A 17,575-nucleotide genomic window follows, 5' to 3' on the forward strand; every position below is an offset into this window, starting at 1 on the left:
ACTGTACCGGTACACCCTGTATATAGCCTCCACATTGACTGTACTGGTACACCCTGTATATAGCCTCCACATTGACTGTACCGGTACACCCTGTATATAGCCTCCACATTGACTGTACTGGTACACCCTGTATATAGCCTCCACATTGACTGTACCGGTACACCCTGTATATAGCCTCCACATTGACTGTACTGGTACACCCTGTATATAGCCTCCACATTGACTGTACCGGTACACCCTGTATATAGCCTCCACATTGACTGTACTGGTACACCCTGTATATAGCCTCCACATTGACTGTACCGGTACACCCTGTATATAGCCTCCACATTGACTGTACTGGTACACCCTGTATATAGCCTCCACATTGACTGTACCGGTACACCCTGTATATAGCCTCCACATTGACTGTACTGGTACACCCTGTATATAGCCTCCACATTGACTGTACCGGTACACCCTGTATATAGCCTCCACATTGACTGTACTGGTACACCCTGTATATAGCCTCCACATTGACTGTACCGGTACACCCTGTATATAGCCTCCACATTGACTGTACCGGTACACCCTGTATAAAGCCTCGCTATTGTTACTTTACTTACATTTTTTACTTATGTTTTTTTACTTAACACTTATTTATCTTAACTTCTTAAAGCATTGTTGGTTAAGGGCTTGTAAGTAAGCATTGCACTGTAAGGTCTACACATGTTGTTTTCGGCACATGTGACAAATAACATTTGATTTGATTTCAACTGTGCCGGGCAGATGGCAGACAGCGTGTATGGCATCGTGTGGGCGAGTAGTTTGCTGATGTCAACGTTGTGAACAGAGTGTTCCATGGTGGCGCTGGGGTTATGGTATGGGCAGGCATAAGCTACGGACAGCCAACACAATTGCATTTTATCGATGGCAATTTGAATGCAGAGATACCTTGATGAGATCCCGAGGCCCATTATCGTGCCATTCATCCACCACCATCTCCTCATGTTTCAGCATGATAATGCACGGCTCCATGTTGCAAGGATCTGTATACAATTCCTGAAAGCTGAAAATGTCCCAGTTCTTTCATGTTCTGCATACTCACCAGACATGTAACATATTGATCATGTTTGGGATGCTCTGGATCGACATGTGCGACAGCGTGTTCCATTTCCCGCCAATATCCAGTAACTTCGCACAGCCATTGAAGAGTAGTGGGACAACACTACACAGGCCACAATCAACAGCCTGATCAACTCAATGTGAAAGAGATGTGTCGCGCTGCATCACGCTGCATGAGGCAAATGTTTAGTCATTTAGCAGGTGCTCTTGTCCAGAGTAGTGAGTGCATACTTAAGTGATAATTCCCAAGCCGGTGTTTGGAGGATATATTGACACGGGCAGACCGTGCCACTTTTATACAAAGGGTTACCAACATATTCAAATAATGATTAACATATATTTTTTTGAAACTTTATTTTGCTTAATTTATTCCTACCATTTAATCCTTCCACAAGATATAGTCCCAACACAAATCTAGGGATGCTACCCAGGCCAGCTGGTCGTTCGTTCTATCGGTTCGGTTGCCAGAGACGCGACCCAGTCGTTCAGTCTTTTTGTTCTGTATCTATGGACAGAACAACCCAGTCGTTCATTCTTAGTGTTCCATTGCCATACTGGCTGGCAACGTTTGTATCCCTTACTTGCTAGATAGCTAGCCAGCCAACTACGGCTAACTTACAGTCACGTCAAACAGTGCAGCCAGAATAACAGCAAAGTAGCTGCATTTGCATTTGTTTTAGCTGTTTTCTAGTGACATTTATTTGGATACATCCATAACAATGAGCTAATGAGGCGCGATTTCACCTGGCATAGAAAATGTGCTCTCTCTTCCGACTAGTTCATTACTATGGGTCAGCTGGAGATGAAATGTGAATATTGAAACAATGTTGCAAATGTCGGCTGACAGCCGTGGTATATCAGACTGTATGGGTATGACAAAATATTTATTTATAGTGCTCTAGTTACGTTGGTAACCAGTTTATAATAGCAATAAGGCACCTCTGGGGTTTGTGGTATATTGGCCATATACCACACCCCTCAGGCCTTATTGCTTAAATAGACACCTGCTGGAATGCGGTTTTAACCAATCAGCATTCAGGATTAGAACCACCCGTTGTATAAACTGATAAAATACCATATACTGTGGTAGGACATTGGGAAGGTATAGATGCGCAATGGAACGGAGACCATGGGGGATAGAAGGATGCTGGATTGGTGCACAAACAACAATCTAATCTAGCAAAGTGGATGGATATTCATCAAATAAGTCATGATTGGTGTATTTTAACAGGCCCACAATGTAGTTACTAAAGTCAGATTTGGATATATCTGGCTGTTTTAGCTGCATAACATTTAAAAGTAGTCCGTTTTCAGGTTTAGAAGAAGTGACTGCTAAATGCTAACTCCCGTTCGTATAATTTAAGCTGGTAGCATAGCTAGCATACAGAAATCTGTGGTGATAGTCAAAGTTGTTTTTAACTGTAATGGTTTGGTGACTATGACATGAACATGTATTGGGTTTAACATCCATACAAGCATTATACTCTGATTTTACCTCAACATAGTGTGAAATACACACACACACACACACACACAAAAAAGAACATTAGCCTAAATGTAGGCTTATTTTGCTGTGGGACAATAACGAGATTCAGGATCTTTCCTCCCACGTGTTTCCATGGCATTTCCATTGTTTTGGTTGAGTTCCATTGTCCTTTTTACCGCATCTATAAAGGTATGGAAGTCTGGATACCCCCACCCTACAGCCATATAATAAGCAGGAAACAGCCACTTTAAATGAACATATATTTATTATTCAGTTCATCTCTTAATACATCTCTACATTGTTATTACATCATCTCTATACAGATCGTTGCTATAAAAGAGACACTTGATCAGACACCAATTTATTTATATCTACAAATATAAATAATCTTAGTTAGTACTATACATTGCCCACCAATTTTTTTATTTTATTATCTGATCTCAGAGAAACAATGTAAACATCAGCCATACACAGATATAAACAGAGACAACTTATCTTGGCTGTTAAAAAATCTGTACATTATCATGAGTATAGCTATTTTCTACATTTAGTACATGCTTATTGTAAGGCTTCTCAAACTTGAGAGATTGGAAATGGACTACAACTCTGTCGCCCAACGTTGCAGAGGAAATGCAAAACATTTATGTGAAAGAAAAAATAAGTATGCCCCCAACTCTGTTCGCTTTAAGGCTGATGTTTGCAGGTATTTCTGCCTGAGCATTTTCTGCCTGTGTCAAGATTTGGTTTCTTTACAGTCTATAACTAGTCCTATCCCTGTCAGTGTTAAAAAAAAAACAAAAAATAAAAATCGTTTGAGACCTCGGAGAAAACACAACCCTTTCAGGACAGCATCTGGTCCCTTAAGTCTAGTAAGGAAAGACATGTTGTAGAGACACAGAATATGACTTTCTTCAACACACTACATTAAAACAATAACTTGTTGGACATATGTCTTTTAAAACTGATTTAAAAGTTTCTGCACGGAGACTAAATTGACCATGTCAATTGACGTAATTCCAGGAAATAGATTTATCTGCTGAAATGTTTTCCCCAAAAAATATTTAAGGACAAACAAGAACTCAAACAAAATGTTATTTTACATATTGTATAGATTATCAGAGCCTGGTGAGAATTAAAGCTCTGATAAAACGGCATGCTCAATTGAGGCATTTCACCGTTTTAGTCTGTAGTGCAATCACCGCCGCGGAAAACATTGATCACATGATTTAAACATGTTGAATTGTTGCTCAGTTGGTAGGGCCAAGAGCTTGCAATGCCAGGGTTGTGGGTTTCGATTCCCACGGGGGACTTGTACAAAACAATATGAACATGTATGCACTCACTACTGTAAGTGTCTCTGGATAAGAGCATCTGCTAAATTACTTAAATGTAACTCAGACCGTTCAGTCCCTCTTCCCTGATATTTGTCCATGGTGGTATAACAAATAGTCCTAAGAGAAAACTAATTCTGACTATTAGTAGTGTAGCGGTTAAGAATATTGGGCAAGTAACTGAAAGGTCGCTGGTTCGAATTCCCCAGCCGAGTAGGTGAAACATCTGTTGATGTGCCCTTGAGCAAGGTACTTAACCCTAATTGCTCCAGGGTTGCAGTCAATAACGTCTGATCCCTGAACGTGACCCCACTCTCCGAGGGTATCTCAAGGGGGAGTTGGGATATGCAAAAAACTCATTTCCAATTCACACGTGTGAAATAGGATAAATATAAGCGCCCACATAATTATTATGTTTCCCCTACATAGCAAACGGAAGTATTCTGAAATCGGTCAAACTTAAGGTATAGTAGGGGTGTAGCTGCTTTGTACAGCTCAAATCAGGGTAGCCTAGTGGTTAGAGTGTTGGACTAGTAACCGGAAGGTTGCAAGTTCATAACCCCGAGCTGACAAGGTACAAATCTGTCGTTCTGCCCCTGAACAGGCAGTTAACCCACTGTTCCTAGGCCATCATTGAAAATAAGAATTTGTTCTTAACTGACTTGCCTAGTTAAATAAAGGTTAAATAAAGGTTAAAAAAAGGTCATTACAGCAAGTTGCAACAGTAGCAGCAGCATTTGATAAACAAACAGAGTTAAGAGGCCTCACTTCCCTTTTTATCCCCAAAGGCCTGCAGGCAGTCTTGTTCCTCAAGCGTCCATTTCCTCTTGATGCTACGAGTGAAGATAATAGTTGACTTAAGATGGAGCTTCTATTTTTCATCCCTTCTACTTTTCTTCTCCAACATTTTGTTTCAATACCCGGATTAAATAAATGGACTATGATTTTTTTCTTCTTCCACTGTTAAGTTTGCGTCATGATAAGTAAAGATAAAAAATATTTTTAACAAAGAATTGGTCCAAAATTAAATAAACAAATAACTTGTTGAATTTGTTCGGCTATAAATACTTTATTTTATTATTTTTGAAAAAGGGAAATGCAAATTTATGCAAAACATAATCTTAATAGCTGAAATCTGATCAATTTTTTCACCCTGGCTCAGGAATTATGTGGAATCTTGAGGATTTTAGTTTCAGGAATGTCTGCTACCTTGACAAACACTTTTCCTTTCCATACATCCAATGGAACACACACATTTCCTATAATATTACTCCCTGTTACATATTTGAGAGCAATGATGGTTGAAGATAAATTCTACGATGTGATAGTTAAATAGCTTGGTTTTACGCAGCATTCAGCAATATGTTAGAAAACATATCTCTGAGGAGAAGGTGCACGGGGGGGGGTCCTCTCTGCTAGCATTATAATTGTGTTTCCAATGTCCTTTATTGATCGTCCTCCATGTTTACCTGTACCTCACAGAGGTAAGCTTAGCTTAATGATCCCCATTGCTAACGGTGACCGCCTCAGGACCAGCTGTGGAGGCGGGGAGGCGGGGCATCTTCTTCACTGGGCTTGGGATGTGCTGCTGGGAATAAGAAAGCAACACGTAAAAACCACTTCCTGTTTTCTAATGTCACTTTTTATGTAGCTAATATAATTATTTAATATGGAACAATGGAGCTTGTTTTCTTCTTTCTCTGTGTGCATTGTTATTTTTATGTGTGCTGCCTGCATGCAAACGAAATGTCTCTCAGTGACCTAGCCTCCATACAATGTGCTGCTTCCAGCCACTAGTGTATGTGTATGAGTAGTGTCTGCGAGGTTGGGAATATTATTTCATTTATAAATGATTTGATTTCCGATTTACGTTGAACAATACAATTGTATTGTACCTCAGTGGCTGTGGTGGAGTTGACCAGGCCAGCCTCCAGGGGCAAGTCGTCGTTCAGGGAGCGTCTGGAGTACTCCCGACGGTGCTTTTCATCCACCCGGGTCAGATACCACGTCCCAGGGAACAGCTCCTCCACAGCGCCCTGGGGCACGTACGGTGCTGGATGGGAAAGGGACGGGCATGGCTTCAAATGAAACATGAGTTCAATAAAGGCTCAGGCCTTTCTGTGTGTGTGAGTAATGTGAGTGTGTGTGTGTGTGTGTGTGTGGACATACCTAGGTGGTGGGTCTCTTCCCTCAGCTGCATGTTTTCAGCAAACATGGCAGGTGACACCTTCCTCCTGGAGTCCAGTCTGGCCTTGAGGTCACACAGGCTGGCACAGAGCTTATCCAATCCAGAGCCTGGGGGAGGGAGACGGCCAACCAACAGACAATAAATACAGACCCCGGGAAAGACCCAATTCCTACTCATTCATATTTCAACTTAATAACCAATGCTCAGTCCAAAAACAACCAGCTCAGTTCATAACCCCTAGCACTAGACAATTCTCTTTCCTCTCTTTTGCCTCATTTGCCCAGCCATCTAATCCAGAAGTGTCAAGACTAGACGGGTTAATTTCTAGTTCCTTGGAGCGTAAATATCAGTGGAACCCATCTCTATTGACAAGATGTTTCCCCCATCCCATACAGGTGACGACCCCAGTGTGAGGTGAACCTACCAGGCGTGGCGTCCTGGGAGACTCGGAGAGAGTAGAGTGTGGCGGCAAACCCTGAGCCGTAAGAGAACAGGCCGATTCTCTGGCCCGCCAGGTGCTGAGGTGTGTGTCTGTCCAGGAACAAACGTGTTACACACACGCACAAACACTCCCTATGTGTGCCTCTCCATAACTATCATTTCAGCAACACTTAATTACAGTGTCCTTATTGCTACAATACTGAGATATATCTAAGTACTGTATAACTATTGTAATAACACAGTTATACTGTATTTACACTGTGCTTAGGTCAGTAAGGGCAATGTAACACAGTGATTACAAATGTTGTCACACTGTACTTTCAGACATAATTACACAGTAATAATGACACTGTTATGTGCATTTCTTCTTACTAATGACTAATTCAAGTAGCAAGTTCATGTAATAATTAAAGTAGCACCTTTTATGTAAAAATGAGTTTACTCTGATTCATACGAGACTTACTGTGCGATGACAGAAGCAAGGCAGCCGTAGACAGAGGGGGTGTACATGTTGCCGTTCTGGTTGGAGACGAGGAGGGAAGCCTTGGTCTTCTGATCAAACATCTCTGTGCTGGCCTTCATGAAGGCCTTCTCCACATCCCTGTTGAAGTAGGTCTCTTCTGGCTTCACCTCCCTGCTCAGCACATAGAGGGAAGGATAGAGCCATTTAGAGTCATATTTACAGTGCCTTCGGAAAGTATTCAGACCCTGTGACTTTTTCCACATTTTGTTACGTTACAGTCTTATTCTAAAATCGATGAAATCATTTTTTCCCCAGCAATCTATACACAAGACTCCATAATGACAAAGCAAAAACAGGTTTTTAGAATTTTTTTGCAAATTTATAAAAAATAAAAAAACGGAAATATCACATTTACATAAGTATTCAGACCATTTACTCCATACTTTGTTGAAGCACCTACAGCCTCGAGTCTTGGGTATGATGCTACAAGTTTGCACACCTGTATTTGGGGAGTTTCTCCCATTCTTCTCTGCAGATCTTCTCCTGCTCTGTCAGGGTGGATGGGGAGTGTTGCTGCACAGCTATTTGCAGTTCTCTCCAAAGATGTTCGATCGGGTTCAAGTCCGGGCTCTGGCTGGGCCACTCAAGGACATTCAGAGACTTGTTCTGAAGCCACTCCTGCGTTGTCTTGGCTGTGTGCTTAGGGTCGTTGTCGGCCAGCTCTAGGAAGAGTCTTGGTGGTTCCAAACTTCTTACATTTAAGAATGATGGAGGCCACCGTGTTCTTGGGGACCTTCAATGTTGCAGACATTTTTTGGTACCCTTCCCCAGATCTGTGCCTTGACACAATCCTGTCTCGGTGCTCGACGGACAATTCCTTCAACCTCACGGCTTGGTTTTTGCTCTGACATGCACTGTTAACGGTGGGAACTTTATATAAACAGGTGTGTGCCTTTCCAAATCATGTCCAATCAATTGAATTTACCACACGTGGACTCCAATCAAGTTTTGAAACATCTCAAAGATAACCAATGAAAACAGGATGCACCTGAGCTCAATTTTGAGTCTCATAGCAAAGGCTCTGAATACTTATGTAAATAAGGTATTTTTGTTTTTATACATTTGCAAAAAATTCTTAAAACCTGTTTTCCATTGTCATTATGGGGTATTTTGTGTAGATTGCTGAGGATTTTTAATTAAAAAATATATATTTTAGATTAAGGCTTTAACGTAACACAATGTGGAAAAAGTCAGGGATCTGAATAATTTCCAAAGGCTCTGTATTATAGAGTCGTTTACATGCTATTCTGGGGACAAACTGGAACAGCATCGCATTTGAGATTTTTTGATCATGCTCTCACCTTTGTTATTGTAACGTCCTTATTATGTAATTGGTCTTTTTTTTGCTGCGTTTTTGTGAAGCAATGCTCTCTGGGACTTCCCTATGTAAATAAACGTTCAATAATATTTTATATTTGTATTCCAACCAGGAGTTATGGTAATCTTGGTTGGATTATGTTTGGAGGATCGTAATTACTTGAATAAATGTGCCATTTTGGCTTCCGAGTGGCGCAGTAGTCTAAAGCACTTCATCACAGTGCTAGAGGCATCACTACAGACCCTGGTTCGATTCCAGGCTGTATCACAACCGGCCGTGATTGTGAATCCCATAGGGCGGCGCACCATTGGCCCAGCTGGGGTAGGCCGTCATTATAAAATATGAATTTGTTCTAAACCTCATAAGGATCGGACCCTTTTTTTCAATTTCCACCTAAAATGACATACCCAAATCTAACTGCCTGTAGCTCTCGACCTGCAGCAAGGATATACATATTATTGATACCAATTGAAAGGAAACACTTTGAAGTTTGTGGAAATGTGAAATTAACGTAGGAGAATATAACACATTAGATCTGGTAAAAGATAATACAAACAAAAAAAATGATTCCCCCCCCCCCCCCATCATCTTTGAAATGCAAGAGAAAGGTCACAATGTACTATTCCAGGTTGTGCACAATTTCAATTTTGGCCACTAGATGGCAGTGTATGTGCAAAGTTTTAGACTGAGTCAATGAACCATTGTATTTCTGTTCAAAATGTTGTATCAAGACTGCCCAAATGTGCCTAATTGGTTTATTAATACATTTTCAAGTTCATAACTGTGCACTCTCCTCAAACAGTAGCATGGCATTCTTTCACTGTAATAGCTACTGTAAATTGGACAGTGCAGTTAGATTAAAAATAATGTAAGCTTTCTGCCCATTTCAGATATGTCTATGTCCTGGGAAATGTTCTTGATACTTACAACCTCATGCTAATCGCATTAGCCTACATTAGCTCAACTGTCCCGCGGGGGACACACACACACACATACACCCACACCGATCCTGTAGTTTTTTTTAAAACTGACTTACCTAGTTAAATAAAGGTTAAATATGTATTTATTTTAAATTGTAGATGTGTGTGGGAATAATATATCTATGGTGATTTATGGCCAATCAAAAGGTAGTGCACTACATAGCTAATAAGGTGCAAGCCTAACGGTGGAGTTCTAACCTGAAAGCCTCCAGGCCACTGAATGGTCCAGTCTCTGTGTTGGACCTGGGGTGGCTGAGGAAGTCACTGAGCACCAGACGGGCTAAGGACTTCTGCACCAGCTTGCAGTAGGGAGAGTGGAACACCATGTAGCCAAAGTCCTCCAGGCTGAAACGCTTGTCCACACCCTCTGTGTAGAACATAGGACATGTTTTGAGCCAAACTGACCGGTGTCGCAGGAAAGCCAAGACCATCATCATAGAGCTCAGCTACCCGAGCCACTGTCTGTTCTCCCCGCTTCTACCACCAGACCATCATCATAGAGCTCAGCTACCCGAGCCACAGTCTGTTCTCCCCGCTTCTACCACCAGACCATCATCATAGAGCTCAGCTACCCGAGCCACTGTCTGTTCTCCCCGCTTCTACCACCAGACCATCATCATAGAGCTCAGCTACCCGAGCCACTGTCTGTTCTCTCCGCTTCAATCACTCAGACGCGGGCAGTATTTGAGCATCGCCGCAAAAACTGTAAGACTGGCCAATAGCTTCTACCACCAGACCATCAGGCTGCTGAATAGCCACCACTAGTCAGCTTGCTGCTCCCCCTGTCCCCCGCAACCCTGTGCATGTTACTAATAAACTCATCTAATTTAAAACAAAATACACAGCTTTACCCAGATGGTCAATGATAAAACCGAGTAGACTGGGGTCAAATACAACAGTATCAAATACTTTTAAAATACCCAAGCTATCTCAGGAACAACAGAAACATTGGACTAGTCCCAAACTATAAACTAAGTCAAGCACACCTGAAATACACATAATGGAAGTATTTGAAAGTATTTGGCATAATGTATTTGACCCAGGTCTGCTAGAAAGGCCGTACCAAGAATTCAATCAAGCTCATGGTCGGATAAGTTCCATATTGATATTGACAGTGGGAAAAAAGACAAGATTTGGTTAAAATGGTCTCTGATACTACAGAGGTGGGTGACACAAGGACAAACTATTCTGGATCACTGTCCAATCTTGTACCTAACCTAAATACCCTCTGCGATGACATTAGCAACACGCTACTTTCACTAAACCAATTTCAGGCCGCAGTGGAAAGGAACCTTAGTTAACTACTTAAGACTATAAAGGGAACTATAGGCCTGGCCTAAACTCACTTTACCTATTTAGGATTTAGCCTAAAGTGTTTGAATTAACCTGAGTGTTTGAATTGACCAAGGCCTGTTGAAAAGGTATGGTGGATGCATTGAAATGAACAATGTTGTTATCAATTTTAAACAAGCAATGTGCATCTTACAAAATGTACAAATGCTAATTTCTCTCACCTCTTTGCCACTGTGCATGGATCTTGTTGCGGTAGACAGAGTAACAGCGATCTAACGCGCTGAGGTAGCACTCGATAGACAGCTTTCCGTCCACCACAGGGTATTCTGACGCCATGTCTGGCTTGTAGAAGTCGTAGGCGTGCTGCATGTGTGTACCCCGCAGACCTGCAAGGTCAAACATGACGCACCATTTTATTCCATGTGTAACTCTGTTGTTGTTGTTGTTGCACTGCTTTGCTTTATCTTGGCCAGGTCACAGTTGTAAATGAGAACTTGTTCTCAACTAGCCTACCTGGTTAAATAAAGGTGACATTTAAAAAAAAAATATATAAAAAAAAATTGCCCATTGTAGAGCAGTTGGGGTCAATTCCATGTCAATTCAGAAAGTAAACCAAATTCCAATTCCACATTTTCCTCATTGAAAAGCATTGAAGGGAATTTGAATTTCAGAGGCATTGTAAAGTACTTTTAAGTACTGCTTACGTAGTGTTTTGGGGTATCTGTACTTTACTTGTTATATTTTTGACAACTTTTACTCCACTACATTCCTAAAGAAAATAATGTACTTTTTACTCCATACATTTTCTCTGACACCCAAAAGTGCTCATTACATTTTGAATGCTTAGCAGAACAGGAAACTTGTCTAATTCACGCACTTATCAAGTGAACATCCCTGGTCATCTCTACTGCCTCTAATCTGGCAGACTAACTAAACACAATTGCTTAGTTTGTAAATGATGTCTTGAGTTTTGAACTGTGCCCCTGGCTATCTGTAAATTAATATAAGACATTTTAAATTATTTATACTTTTACTTTTTATACGTAAGTACATTAAAACCAAACACTTTAAAAAAAACTTTTACTCAAGTAGTATTTTACTGGGTGACTTTCACTTTTACTTGAGTCATTTTCTTTTAAAAAAGGTATCTTTATTTTTACCTAAGTATCAAAATGTGGTACTTTTTCCACCACTGAATTTCAGTGTACTTCCCGAATTGACCGGAAGTGTTTTGGAATTGACCCCAACCCGGTTGTACAGCATCCCATGTATTCAGACAGAAACTGGATAAATGGCTGGCTATCTATGAGATGGAAACGTACTGCCGGTGTCTTTGACGCATGGCTTGTTGAAATGTAAACAAAGCTGTGTATTCGTCAGTAAGATGAGCAGTGAGTGATATTGTGTGTATGTATGCATGTGTGTGTCAATACAATAGGTCTGAGGTGTACTGTTGAACTGATATTGACCTGAATGACTTAAACAAACAACAACAGAGGAACTGTGTCTATAATAAACAGGCTGGGGGGAGTCATGCTTCAGTCAGCGTGTCAACATCAACTATTTACACACAGTAGGATATTGACCTACCTCTGTCAAAAGCCAGTGGGGCGTTGGGCCCTACCAACATGGCTATCGCACCGGCGCCCCCTGTCGGCCGGGCACTTCCTGTGGCGTAAACTGCAATGTCTCCTGCCACCGCCAGGGCATAACGACCTGCAGGGGGCAGAAAGAGACGGCAGTAAGCAGACAGGTAACACAAATACTGAATATTCTTTATGAATAACAGATGATTTCTTCTCTCATTATGGACTGATACATTTGATTTACGGTTATTCTATTGTCAGCATACTAAGTCAAAGGTAGATCCATTTAGAGGCAGTGTGTCAGACTTAAGAAATACGTCTTGTGTGTTCTTCAGTCAAATATTTGACTAAAATAGACAGTCACACACAGTCAAACACACCACACTTGAGAAGGTCAACAAAACGTTGACACAATGTCAACACAACGTTAAAAGCAACGCCTCTCACCGTCCCAGGAGCTAGACTCCACCCAGTTGACGGCGTTGAAGAGGGCGGCGGTGCCCCCATAGCAAGCGTTGGTCGTGTCAATCCCCTCCACGTCCGTGTTGCCCGATTCCTCGAACAGCTGCATCACCACCGTCTTCACCGACTTGGACTTGTCGATGATGGTCTCAGTGCCCACCTCCAAACGGCCCACCTGGTCGTAGGAGAGGCCGTTCCTTTCCATCAGCCGCTGGACCACAGTCAGGCAAAGGGAGTTGATGTCCTCGCGGTCCGAGCAGAAGCCCATACGCGCCTGGCCTAGGCCCACCGTGTACTTGCCGGCCGACACGCCGTCAAACTGCTCCAGCTCGGCCTGGTCCACGTACTGTGAGGGGAAGTAGATCTCCAGGGCGATGACGCCCACATCTTTGGGCCACGTGGCCTCGCCGTTGGCTGGGGCTGATCCAGGCATTCTGTATGAGCTGGTTGGGACAGAGAGAAGACAAGGATGAAGAGAGGTTTTAGAGATGTTAATATGGGGAGATTTTTATTCATGGTGGAATGTGAGGTCAGTAGGTTAATAAGGGCTGAGAATTAAGTGCAACAGAGTAGTTCACGTCGTTATCCAGACCAGGGGGCGCGAACCAGGGACCTTCTGCACAAAGACACTTAGCAGTCTAATCATTCTGAAGCTGTTAAGAATGGGGCGGCAGGTAGCCTAGTGGTTAGAGCGTTGGACTAACTGAAAGGTTGCAAGATCGAATCCCGGAGCTGACAAGGTAAAAATCTGTCGTTCCGCCCCTGAACAAGGCAGTTAACCCACTGTTCCTAAATAAGAATTTGTTCTTAACTGACTTGCCTAGTTAAATAAAGGTACAATAAATAAAGAATGACTGGATGATGATAATAATGATAATAAACAACAATGGAGCTAAAATAGCACAAGTTGGAAATGAACAGCAGTTTCTGGTTGGATTATGTTTCATGAATAAGGATGTTTATTTGGGAGACCCGTTCGCGGTTACTAAGATGGTGACAGACGAAGTGGGAAAGGTGGAGTCGGGTCAGATTGACCAGGAGTGGTATCATAGTGATTACATGTGTATTGAAAGAGCAAGAGGAAAAAGCTTTGTGGCTCTTTAAACTTTCAACGTGGAAAATTACGATTTTCAGAGTCGGGCTCGCTGGATATCGAGGCTTCATGGTTTGGGGACAACATGCTGGGGAATGTCAATTAACCTGTACTATGAGCTTATGGAAAAAAAACTATTTCAACGTTATAAAATGTAAAACCTTTCGCCACCGGTCAAGTATTTGCAGAGAGTTTATCAGTGTTGAAGAGTCTGAGGATGCAGAATGCTGCAATTCCAGAATTCACCTGTTAGGGTGAAGGAGGTCAATGTAGCGAGGATCAAGGCTGTCGAGCAGGTCTTCTATGCGGAGGCTGTGAAAATTGTTGAGAGAGTAGAGATTATGAAGCTATGGCAGTGGATAACCAGCAGTCTATTGATGTCGTTCATCAGATAAAAGATTCTGAAATACTAATGGTGAAGGTGGATTTTGTTGGGTTAGTTGTACAGGACAGACTACATTTTCAAAAGCATCTAAGAGGCTGGATATCATCGTGAAAGCGGCAAAAATATGATTGGATCTTCAGTACTTCACGGCAGAAACATTGCAGGGAATACTGTCGGAAAATCAGTGGTGTAAAGTACTACTTAAAGTTATTTTTGGTATCTGTAAATTACTGTTTATATTTTTGACAACCTTTACTTTACTTAATTCCTAAAAAAAAGAATGTACTTTTTACTCCATGCATTTTCCCTGACACCCAAAAGTACTCGTTACATTTTGAATGCTTAGCAGGACAGGAAAATGTCCCCATTCAAACACTTAGCAAGAAAATATCCCTGGTCGTCCCTACTTCCTCTGATCTGGTGGACACACTAAACACAAATGCCTCATGTGTAAATGATGTCTGAGTGTTGGAGTGTGTCCCTGGCTATCTGTAAATACAAAATGTAAATATATATTTTGTATAATCTTTTTTATTTAACCTTTATTTTACTAGGCAAGTCAGTTAAGTCAAGTAATTTTGCTTAATATAAGGAATTTGAAAGGATTTATACTTTTGATACTTAATTATATATTTCAGAAATTACATTTACTTTTGATACTTAAGTATATTTAAAACCAAATACTTTTAGAATTTTACTCAAGTAGTATTTCACCGGGTGACTTTTACTTGAGTAATTTTCTATTAAGGTATCTTTACTTTTACTCAAGTATGACAATTGGGTATTTTTTCCACCACTGTGGAAGATACTCCCCCTTCTCAGGTTAGAGCCTGTGTAGGAATCTGAGTAGACATTTTAGGATTACATTGGTTTGTGGGGGAAGTCTGAAAAGCATACCAGCCTTCTTCCTATTATAATTTTTATTTTTGGACTACATCCCAAAAGGTGCATTGACGCCACCTACTGGGTGGGGTGAAAACTGAGCGACTTTAACGCAGAAAAAAAGGAATAGGGGAAGTGTTGATCATCAGGGAAGCAAACAATGTGATCAGCAGATGTCTTGCAGTAGTGAGTAATTGCGCTAGCGTGTTTTACGCGTTACTATTTCCTCTATCGTCTCCTTTTTCGTGATTTTTTTTAGCTAGCTAACATTAACTGGCTAATAAAAATCCAAGAAAGAGAGTTGGATTGGCTAATGTTAGCTCTGCAAGTCCATGGTTGGTCTGCCATCAAGTGTGTCAGAACGACAATATAGTGGAAGAGGATAGCCATAACAGGGCTAACTACAGCTACAATCTCTACAAGCCATGTAATCCAATTCTAGTTGATGACAGCTAGCTAGCTACGTAGGAAATTCGATTACTAGCTATGGCAAAAATATGTCTGTTCACATAATCAGTCATCGAGAACATTCACAAAACCATCGACGATAGGTATCATCTTACCTTACAATCATAGGGTAATGACAAGATGTCTGTTTGCTGTCCTTAGAGGCTAGCTAACCAGATCATAAGGTCAGAACTCGATGTGACCACAGTCGGACGAAAGAGCGGACGGACCAGCTTCCGTTTCGAATTCTCTGAACCGTTCGACGTAGAATGTTACAATGTAGCACGCTAGTTCCTCTCGTGTACCACGTTTGTTACTTTGTAATAACAGTGGTACTTTGTAAAATGGCAACACCTGACAGCGCGATATGCATCCAAGATTAGATTTAGGATCTATTCTACTAATACCATAAAATAATTTGCAATTTAATTCAGCACCCCTTAGCAATCTAACTTGGAGCAAAATTGATATGCACCTAAATGAATAGTCGTCTAGGCTACTAATTTGGAGCAACGTTTCTTAGGCTATATCAATTTAGATTACTTTATCAATTTTGACTACAAAGTAGATAACAGAACACTGATGATTTATCCATCACAGACAGAACACTCCGTTGACCATCTTGACCCTTGTGTACAGAAGCCTAACTTGTATCGTCACCTAGTTTAAAATAAGATGTTCCATAAAACCAACAATTGGTGTAGCCTATTTAATAGGTATAATTACTTTTACAGTAGCCTGTACCGCAATAGCCCAGTATACCATCGTGTGGATTGGAGAAAGGCAATCCCGTAATCAATCCGTGTACTCACCTTGAAAAAGTAAGTGGTCTATCACTTAAATTATATAACCAGCCAAACTTTAGTCCCTTAACACTTTCTTGGTAGTAACGAATGACTTCAACATGCAAAACAGCAATCCATTTATATATGACGAGTGTACTGTACCTGTGAACGACACCCCGTTTTCCAAGTGCCGAATACATGTCCAATCATAACAGAGATCCAAAGTTCTGAAGTTTCGGCATGCCCACCCCTTTACGTATCCGACCAATCAACGAGAGGTAAAGAGAGACCATGCGCCGCAGCAGTCGAAGCGGTTCAATGGGGTGAGTGAATGACGGTGTATGGTGAGAGAGTACGGACCAATCAGGGAGCACGTCTGACTGCTGGCGAGGTAGTCAGAGACCTCCAGGCTCGAATCCGCGAGGAAGCTGAAGTGTCTCCTTGACGACCAGGGGCTGGGTGTTCACGTGAATGGTATTGGTGGATCTCCTCATCCTGCCATTGATCATGAACTTTCCTCTTTTCTCTCTTGATTTAAAAGGAACATTTATACAACCGATTCTTGTTTGACCGGGGTAGGCCGTCATTGTAAATAAGAATTTGTTCTTAACGGACTTGCCTAGTTAAATAAAAGGTAAATAATATATTTGGGGAAATGAAGTAAAAATATACACCATGTGCTTGGTGGCTAGGCTACTGAGATTGTTTCTACAATAAACCCAACAGTCAGAATAAAATATAATCATGATATTCTAAAATAATAATAATATTTTATTCAATATATGTTGGAAGAATAGGCTAACTTAGGGGACTTTGGCATATCTGGGAGATTTTGTTGGTAAAAATTGCTTCCATATTCAGTCAGAACTGAGTCCTTATTTAGGCCTTGGTCAAAGAGCAATATATATTTATTACAGTTTAGAATGCATGTCTTGGAAAAGTATTCTATAGTATGGCTTGCTTGCTGTGGGGTTGCCATTGCTCTCACAATGGGAAATAGTAACATACTGTAATACTGTAAGTGAACCCAGTGTACTTGATCATCATTTTCTCTGAAACCAAACCAGTGACAGTTTACCAGGTGGTGTCACTCATATGCTTTACCGCAATGCGAGAGCTAGGTTTTTATAGATAAAGAAAAGCTCTGATTGTGGGCTTTTAGTAGCCTATTGATCATGTTAAAACTAAAACCACTAAAACTTGACAGCTTTCAGTAAATGTTGGTTGAACATAACAATAAGTCTTAGGTTTTTAGATGTTAGTGAGTTAAA

The 17,575-nt window shown here is 41.2% G+C and overlaps 1 protein-coding gene across 8 annotated transcripts; it reads right to left on the bottom strand.

Annotated features, from left to right (window-relative positions):
• Positions 1-2,833: 2,833 nt before the first annotated feature.
• LOC139408320 (3-hydroxy-3-methylglutaryl-CoA synthase 1 (soluble)) lies at positions 2,834-16,444 on the bottom strand. Of its 8 annotated transcripts, none has more exons than XM_071152062.1 (11): positions 16,332-16,444; positions 14,052-14,117; positions 12,698-13,155; positions 12,255-12,380; positions 10,886-11,050; positions 9,570-9,738; positions 7,014-7,184; positions 6,534-6,640; positions 6,091-6,216; positions 5,817-5,974; positions 2,834-5,506 (listed from the first exon to the last, which is right to left on the bottom strand). In XM_071152062.1, the coding sequence occupies exons 3-11, from the start codon at positions 13,143-13,145 to the stop codon at positions 5,417-5,419; spliced, it is 1,560 nt and encodes a 519-aa protein (XP_071008163.1). In that variant the 5' UTR covers positions 13,146-13,155; positions 14,052-14,117; positions 16,332-16,444; the 3' UTR covers positions 2,834-5,416. The 8 variants fall into 8 exon arrangements, with proteins under 8 accessions (XP_071008163.1, XP_071008166.1, XP_071008159.1 ...); XM_071152065.1 differs by having other exon boundaries at positions 2,836-5,509; positions 16,332-16,421; XM_071152058.1 differs by lacking the exon at positions 16,332-16,444 and adding an exon at positions 15,636-15,749 and having other exon boundaries at positions 2,836-5,506.
• Between the last annotated feature and the right edge of the window lie 1,131 nt (positions 16,445-17,575).

Source organism: Oncorhynchus clarkii, chromosome 5 (genome assembly GCF_045791955.1).
Source record: "Oncorhynchus clarkii lewisi isolate Uvic-CL-2024 chromosome 5, UVic_Ocla_1.0, whole genome shotgun sequence".
Classification (NCBI taxonomy): domain Eukaryota; kingdom Metazoa; phylum Chordata; class Actinopteri; order Salmoniformes; family Salmonidae; genus Oncorhynchus; species Oncorhynchus clarkii.